This window comes from Aricia agestis, chromosome 4 (assembly GCF_905147365.1).
Source record: "Aricia agestis chromosome 4, ilAriAges1.1, whole genome shotgun sequence".
Taxonomy (NCBI): Eukaryota; Metazoa; Arthropoda; class Insecta; order Lepidoptera; family Lycaenidae; genus Aricia; species Aricia agestis.
In genome coordinates, this window is record NC_056409.1 from 13809192 (window position 1) to 13818424 (window position 9233).

Sequence of the window (9233 nt, forward strand, 5' to 3'; positions counted from 1 at the left end):
CCTATTTTACGTCATATGTGGTTTCAATAGCCAATGGAGAGCGCTAACGCTGACAGGTATTGACGTCAGGGTTACTAGATCTCAGAGAATTCGATTTGTCAAAAGACATCGTCATTTTTAATATGGCTTGTTTTTTGTTATTTCAGCAAGATTATCCAAGTATATAATTAGAAAAATAATTACATTACATTATTTGAAACATATTAACGATTAAGAAATTAAAAACTCTTTTTATATTAAATAACTGGCAACACCTATTTCTATGACCGTATTGGAACCAATCTCTCAGCAAATGTCAAAAATCTATGATCAAGGAAGAAATGAATCATACATCTATATTACATTATCCAATATCATTGACTCAATGATCTCGGATCCAATATATATGATAATCGAATATCCCCCTTACAAAGCTCGGCTTTTAGCTAGTTAGGTATTGCGTAATACCTAATAATATAATTGGCAGATTAAAGGCCGCTCTACACGTTGGCCGTGTTTGCCGAACAGAAGGGGACGGCGCTATACCAGAAAGAAAGACACAAATAATTCAATCTCTTTTTTTAGTATAGCGCCGTCTTCTTCTGTTCGGCAAACACTTAACACGGCCAACGTGTAGAGGCTGCTTAAAATACGACTGTCTATGATTAAAATAGCCATTCTTCTGAGTTCTGGCAACCCTGAAAATGTGCGTCATTCGCCTGTCAAAGTGGTTCTGGCGTTATAGATTTACGAAGGAAAATCGCAATTTATTGTTTTTACGAAATATGTCTGATAACTCTTCACCAGGAAAGAGTGATGGTAAGTACAGAAATTATGATTACAAATATATGGATGATAAATTACAAAAATATAAACGCTTGTAAATATTTATAGGTGGAGATCCCACAGACCGAGTTGTACCGCCAAATCCTCCAAATCCTATGGAAGATATTGGATCAAGGATTCGAGATCTAAATGTAGACTCCATTCGACGCTACTTGGCCCAGAAGCTTGGATTTTATGAGCCCACTGAACCCGTTGGAGCACCAGTTGAAAAAGTTCTCAATGAAGTCAGTTTAGACGGCATAGTAGAGTGGATAAAGAGTGAACGATGCAAGAACATTATAACATTGGCTGGCGCTGGTATATCCACTTGTAAGTAAATAAATTTAATTTAATTTACCATAAAAAATATCATTTAAATGCCTATTTGCATGTAATAAAATTTATTTATGGGTATCAATAGGGTAACAAACTCAAAAGCACAAAGAGTTCTACAAAGTTGTACTTAAAAACAATGTATTATTTTGTTTTAAGCTGCTGGAATACCTGATTTTAGAAGCCCAGAGACTGGATTGTATCATAATTTACAAAAGTATAATCTACCGGAGCCTCAAGCGATATTTGAAATCAATTTCTTCCGACAAAATCCAAAACCATTTTTTGCTTTAGCAAAGGAATTGTTTCCAGGAAATTTTAAACCAACAATTTCTCACTACTTTATCAGACTATTACATGAAAAAGGTAAGATAATAGAGAATATACAATAAGAAATAATGTTTTGGTTACTTGTTTATTATTAAGAAATAATAACTATAGCCCTGGTTTCTTTGTTAGTATTTGTGGTCTCTGGAAAAAACTGTTATAAGCGGGAATACCGCCATTTAAGAAATTATTTCTTGGCTCACATGCAGTGTTTTTATTTCAGTAATAATGCATAAAGAAATAAATTATTAATGTAAAGTATGATTTTCAAGGTTTACTGCTACGTCATTATACTCAAAACATTGACACACTGGAACGCGGAGCTGGAATCCCTGAAGAGAAACTTGTTGAGGCCCATGGAACTTTCTACACATCACACTGCCTAGAATGTCGGAAACAATATCCTTTAGAATTCATAAAAGGTTAGAATAATGTCATTTAATTACATTTTGAAAAAAAAAGAAACAATGTAAGTACCTAAAGTTTACATAACTTTGGGTACATCATATTTTGTTTCTTTTTTTATTGTCATTAGCCAGGATTGGAAGCTGTAGAATGTAGATATAATAATAAACTTGATAATACTATACAACAGTGTTTCCCAACTTGTGGTCCGTGGACCCCTGGGGGTCCCCAAGTATATGTATGGGAATCCGCGGTGTCGTCTCTGGATCATACATAATCAGATTTTTTTGCTGTTTATTTTATTAAGGGGGTCCCTAAAAACTGTACATGATTTCCTAGGGGTCCGTGGCAGAAAAAGGTTGGGAAACACTGCTATACAAAACTGCAATAGCAAATCTGAGAATTTGATTCAAATACAGGAGGACCTTTGTAATTTTGTCAAATGTAATAGGTCAATGTAGGTCGTGACTCGTGATCCATATCAATTTTGCTGGAATTACCATCGAGGAAGTTGATTCCTATGCAATTTGATAGACCAACATTATTTGGTTGAATATGTCAATTCAATGTTAGTTGTGATCTGTCAGCTGGGTTTGACGTAACGCGACCAAACTACTTAGGTCCCCGATTTGCATAGGAATCAACTTCTCTGATAGTACATAGTTCAATAAATAATTTCTATTTTGATTACAGATAAAATATTTGGGGATGAAATACCGATTTGCCTTGAATGTCCAGGAGTTGTGAAGCCAGATATTGTTTTCTTTGGTGAAAGTCTTCCACACAGATTCCAAGATTGCCTTCAAGAGGACTTCCAAAAATGTGACATGCTTATTATAATGGGCTCTTCACTTGAAGTTCAACCGTTTGCTTCATTGATTGACATGTAAGAATACTTTTTACATACACTACAAAATATTTTTTATAAGTACAAGACTTATTATTAAAAATACAAAACAACGTTTTGAAACTACAATAACAATTAGATTAACTTGCTTTACAGCGCCATCTGTTGCCGTTTTATGTAACTACATGGAAGATTTACTCAATAATAATATTTATTTACAGTCACAGTGTACTATAATTATAACTTAAAATATAATAATTCCCTCTCTTTTTACCAGACCTACAATAGAGCAAAGTCTATCTGTCAATACACTCTGACATTGGCAATCCACGAAACTGCTATTAAAGAAGAAGAAGAATTCCCTCTCTTCCTTATATTCAAGGAAAGAGTGGCATACATTGTTTTTATGCAATGTTAATGTTCACTGAAAATATCATCGCATAAAGACTTTAAAGCGACAATTGAAACATACAATTTAAAACTTAATCCTGACTTCTTCCAACAGGGTACCGGACTGGTGTCCGAGGCTTCTCATCAACCGCGAGAAGGCTGGTGTGCGGTCACCGCTGCTGCGGCTGATGGGCATCATGGGCGGTGGTCTGCAGCTGGACGAGGACTCGGTGCGCGACGTCGCCCGGCTAGGGGACTGCGATGACGGCTGTCAGGACCTGGCCGATAGGCTGGGGTGGGGTGTAAGTGTCTAAACACACTAGGCGGCCGCGTATGCGGCCGAAGTTCGGCATGATTACGCCAGCAATGCGCTACGCATACAATATACGGTGTGTCATCGGTAATTTAAAATACGGTGCAGGCATAATCATGCCGAACTTCAGCCGCGTATTTTCGGCCTAGTGTATTTTGACACTAACTGTGCTTTTATGTGATAGCGATACAACAGCATATTATTATGGTTACGGTATTAAATATACTATCAAAGAAGTTGATTCATAGGCAGATGGTGGACCTACGTGAATTGGTCGTGTTTTGTCAAACCCAGTTAACATATCCCGAATTACTTTGAATTCACATAATTTGACCAAATGATGTTGGTCTGTCAACTGCCTATGAATTAATTTCTTCGATGGTGCACATTATGGTAGTGCAGTCCAGTGTGCTTACTTGTATTTAATATAGATCGAAATTGTTAGTATTTCTATAGAATTAATAATAAATAATAATCGACGATGACATAGCCTCACTTGTACTGTATGACTATGTGCATAGCTCTCGCGCCCAAGAACTATTATTGTATAACTTTACTGTGATTTGTTCACCAATCTGTGCAGTTATAAATTTATAATATCATTACAGTTTGTGGGCTTATCCCCAACTCTTTTCACATTTCATTTTTTTACAGGATGAGCTACGTCTCCTTGTCGCAAACGAAGAGAAGCGTTTGGAATTGGAAGGCAAACTGAACACACCACACTCACCAGTCGGGTCTGGTAGCCCGTTACAAGAGGTTGGCCTGGGGCTCAGCGCTGAACACAAGTTGTGAGCAATGTGATGATGATGATTATATTGTGGGTAACAGGCATAAGCGCAGGGTGCATGCCTCTTTATTTATTTGATGCCTTATTATTAATGCGTGTCTTACGTTCATTTTAGGCAACCACCCTCTAACACTATTTTAACTTAGGGGTGTGTATCTCATTAGTCATTAGACGAAAAAATACATGTGTCACTCGGAGACTGCCGCGGTAAAGCTATTGCATAGCGTCTTTTATCAACTTATGCAATTAATATTATATAATTCCCATACATCTAGTCGCACGCACGCAAACACCGTGCCGACGCCGCGTCGGATTGATTCGGTCGCCGCGCTCAAGCCTGTGATGAAAGCTATGCAATAGCTTAAAACGTTTTCACCTATTTTTGTGTCACCTACTCGGCTAAGATATAAAAGTTCGTGTAATCTTCCGAAATAGGTATTTTAGTGGCCGCTAAGGGATACCTAACATTAGAGGGTGGTTGATGAAACTGGGCACCAGAATAGTTTTATGCAGAAATATTAAAATTATCTTTGGTCAGAATAGAATTTCGTAAAATTGGCAAACAAACTTATAGACGGGAATTGAGTAGTAAAAGAGTTAAGCTGTTGTGTATGTAATAATTATACCCAAGTCACTGAATACGGAGGAATATTGATAAAAGCGTAACGTTTATTGTCTTTTTCACCCCCGTACGAATATATCAATGAAAAAAGCTTGAAATATCAATGTTTTCATAGTCGAGAGCCTTTTTCTTTCCCTATTCGGTGACTCGACTCTATAGTAATGTTTTAAAAGTATGTATTCGCAAGCAATATTAGTCATGAAATATGTAGTTGTAAGTATAAATGTGAGACAGAAAATTATGTCGGGTACTAATAGCACTTACAAGTATGAATATATTTTATTATGATGGCTTAATGATTTTTTTTACATTTAACTATGTTTTATGGCGTGTAGGGATTTTACAACTCGGTTAAAATATCTTGAGACTCAGCTGGTTTGAAAAAACACGTCCTCGCCAAAATGACAAAATTAAATCTCAAGATATTTTGACCGGGTTGTATTTATTATTATTAGATTGACACAATATTCTCATTATATTTATGTGACAGTAATATAATATTCAAATAATATTATGTGTCATAAAATTCAATTTAAAATATTATTTTGTATGGAATTCTAACAATGAAATTTAATTATGATATTTAAGTATTGTATGAACTAGAATAGATGTAGGGAAAACATAGAAAAAATAAAGAGAAATTTGACTAATTAACCTACAGTCACTTGTCTTTCACACAAAATTGGTATCCACATAGCATATATAAATTAAAATGTGAAAGGACCAAAGCTAAATTTCTGTTTATCTGGCGACCAGACATTATTATTTTCAATAGTGCTTTAAATTGTTTGTTAACGCTTTTATTAAACGTAACTATTAGGTAGGTAGTAACATATTTTATTTTTATTTATTTATTTATTTTATGCTACCACTATTCTATTCATACTTTAATAAGCTTATAATTTATTATTCGTAGCTAATGCTACGAATAATAAATAGCTTGTTAGAATATAAATTAACACTACCCACTAGTCTGGTTTACTGAATAAAATTATATTCAATTGTACTCGTTCAATGCTTTGGTTCTCAATGAAATATAAGTATAGTAATTACTAATTATTATAAGGCATTACGCCTTATAATAAATAGCTAAAACATTAAAAGTGTAAGAAAGTAAATCAAATCTTGTTTGGATAAAGCTTTGCTTACATTTTTGAGCAGACAATCACATAATTTATGTAGAAAGTAGAATAATAATATAACTTGACAAACTCCCAGTTTAAGAACTTGATACAGTTACGCACGTAGAAATTTAATGATTGATGAAACTTAAATTTAATGAAGATTTTGAAGTGAACTCAAAATATTTTCTGTCCAACTCTTCAATAACTTAGAGCTAAGTACCATCGAGGAAATTGATTCCTAGGCAGTTGACGACTAAATTCCTGACTAAATTCCTATCACATATGTAGTAATAAATATTGTCAACAAAATACTTTAATATCAAAACTTAATTATAATAATTTAAAATAAACTGTCTGTCTGTCTTAGATTGGAGAAAGCAGGCCTATAGTATCGCATCTTCAATACATTTTCTATTAACCGATTCAATGCGGCGCATCTTTTTGAAGACTTTCAGTTGTGGCGGCATACAATTTTCTCGTGACACGTGAGCCGTGTCATACGCCATAGAAGTAGATGACACGGCTACCGTGTCACCCGCCACGTTCAAAAAGGTTTAATGTTTTTCATGGTTTTTACGTGTTAATTAACTTTAAAGCAGGTAAGCGATTTTTTTGGTCAGATGTTGCAAACCTTTTGTAGGTTTCTAAGTAGGGAAAATGAGTACCGTACATTAAATAGATCTGAGTTTCCGATGTAAATTATATGTTCGTAGATACATTTAAAGAAGTTCGTTGTTAAGTTTTTTAACCGACTTCTAAAAAGGAGGAGGTTATACGTTCGGCTGTGGATATTTTTTTTATGTGTTCAACGATTACTTCGCCACTTGAGAACCGATTTTCAAAAATTTTCTTTTGTTGCATGGGGTATTTGTTCCGATTGATCCGGTTCCGAGTACCAGGTTCACAAAAGTGGTGGTTTGATAATGGGAACCAATAAAAAAAATATATGAACTAGCCAATTCCATACATAAAAAGTAAGTTTTCTCGATATTATAATATTATATCGATTTTCGATAAATTTTATAAGCACGATAATTGGGTTTACTACTAAAAAGCCTGGCCGCACATAATCCGAATTTCTGATCAGAAAAATACACTTTGACACGTCATAATTCTGATAGTATGTAGGGTCCACAAAAAAATTTATAAACAGAGTGCGTTCCGGCGGGGGTCCGGCGGGCATATGGCCGGGCTAAAAAAGAAGACAGCCCCTACTTTTCTCAATTCACAAAATATTCAGAAATGAAGCCTATAATGGGCTTGTTTTACGTAGAAAATTAAGACGGTTTTGTTCGGAGTAGAACCTTCTAAAGTTTAATTTAAGGGAGATACAATCGCTTTCTAAATGACACGGCTCACGTGTCATACGCCACACGTTAAAAACCCATATAAGACGCGGCTGTCGTGTAATCCGCAATGAATGCACCTTTTGAAAAAGGTTGACGGCCCATACTTTTTTTCAATTCACAGAATATTCAGAGGCGAAGCCCATAGGCTTGTTCTACGTGGAAAATTAAGATGATTTTGTTCTGAGTAGAACCTTCTAAAGTGTAATTTGAGGGAGATACAAGCGTTTTTTAAATGACACGGCTCACTTGTCAGACGCCACACGTTAAAAACATGTATGACACGGCTCCCGTGTCATACATGTTTTTAACGTGTGGCGTCCGCACCGCACTGAATCGGTTAATTAGAAAAAATAAAGAGGAACATGCAAGAAAATATATAAGAAGGTGTAACTAGTAGTTAGAATAATTATTATTATAACAAAAATATTTAATGACTTAAGATATATTTTAGGTACAATTTATTTATTATTTTTATATTCAAAGGTTCTCTGCTGTTGTATGTAAATAAAAATGTATAGCCTTATTTGTATTTTTTATTTCGAGTTAAGTTTTCAGATTTAGGCGCTTTGCAGACGACGCGACGGGGCGGGGCGGGCCGGTCAATTTTGACGACCACTGTGGCTCGGTTGGTGGGCTGTTGGTAGCTCAAGCCGGGGGACGCGGGTTCGAATCCCGCCGACGGAAAAGTTTTCAAAGTTCCTGGGTCATGGATGTGTATCATATAATAAAAATCTTAAATATATGTATAGTATAAAAGTATTAAATATATTTCCGTTGTCTGGTACCTGTAATGTCTGCGGCTGCCCGCGCCGCGTACACAAAGCACACGCAGTCTGCGTTAGGGCCGCGCCCTAACGCAGACTGCGCCCGCGGAATGGCAGCGGCGAGGCGACAAAGTTTGAAATCATATGACACTGAAGTCGCCGCTGCCATTCCAGGTGTAACGCGGCCCTTACTGCATGTAAACTGAGGGCCTAGACAAGCGGCAAGCGATTATCGTAAACGCCAACGCACAGTGTGATAAAAACCTCGATTTTGTTTCACAACGTTTTTCTTTCAAAATACTATAGTTGATAGCTATATAAACATTAGAGTAAAACTCCGAGATCGATATTCTTTGTAGTTATTTTTTTAAAGAGTGTCAAAGTTGGCGTTTTTCTGGGTAAAAAATTTGCATAAAAATTAATAAAAAAAAAACTAATCAAGTAACATTAACTTTGTTTATACCAATTAAACAAGCACTTAATACTTGACTTTTTCTCCGAATTTGGTTAACCTACTGTGATCAAGTAGGCAGATATTTATTTATTTAGTAATTTTAGTTTTTTATTTTTTATTTCGCGATTAGATCGAATTAGAAAAAGTTTTAAGCATGAAATGATAGTGTGAGTAATCCTTTATCAATGTTATCAAAAATCACACTCTAATAACCTCTGTGTCAGAAGTAATATCCAATTCAATTTTTTTTTATAAAAATTCGGATTTTTTATACCTAGGGTTGTCACTAAAGTTGATATTTTATTTTCCCCGACTACATCAGAAGGTGATTACTGATTAGATACTGTTTGAGCATATTAAATCATTAATTTACGTCATATTTTTTCACTTTTTAGATTTTTTATTATTAGACCTACCTAAACGTGATCCTGATATTTTTTGTATAGGATATCGATTGCGAATTTGCGTATCAACCGGATAAATCAAACAAGAGACCTTTAGTGACAACCTTAGGTACAAAAAATCCGAATTTTTATTAAAAAAATTTTAAATACGATATAACTTCTGACACAGAGGTTATTAGAGTGTGATTTTTAATAACATTGATAAAGGATTACTCACACTATCATTTCATGCTTAAAACTTTTTCTAAATCGATCTAATCGCGAAATTTAAAATAAAAAACTAAAATTACTAAATAAATAAATATCT

General features: G+C 34.9%; 1 protein-coding gene across 1 annotated transcript; it reads left to right on the plus strand.

The window, feature by feature from the left end:
- Positions 1–676: 676 nt before the first annotated feature.
- LOC121726437 (NAD-dependent protein deacetylase sirtuin-2) lies at positions 677–4435 on the plus strand. The gene is made up of 7 exons (XM_042113813.1): positions 677–798; positions 874–1134; positions 1297–1503; positions 1737–1886; positions 2563–2755; positions 3222–3408; positions 4074–4435. Exons 1-7 carry the CDS (start codon positions 684–686, stop codon positions 4212–4214), a joined length of 1254 nt encoding a protein of 417 aa, XP_041969747.1. The 5' UTR covers positions 677–683; the 3' UTR covers positions 4215–4435.
- The last annotated feature ends 4798 nt before the right edge of the window (positions 4436–9233 follow it).

Excerpts from the sequence above, each read along its gene's own strand:
- LOC121726437 (XM_042113813.1), top strand. The coding sequence starts at position 684 with ATGTGCGTCATTCGCCTGTCAAAGTGGTTCTGGCGTTATAGATTTACG. Across the intron at positions 1,135-1,296 it reads TGGCGCTGGTATATCCACTT|CTGCTGGAATACCTGATTTT; the intron begins GTAAGTAAATAA and ends TTTTGTTTTAAG. Across the intron at positions 3,409-4,073 it reads CCGATAGGCTGGGGTGGGGT|GATGAGCTACGTCTCCTTGT; the intron begins GTAAGTGTCTAA and ends ATTTTTTTACAG.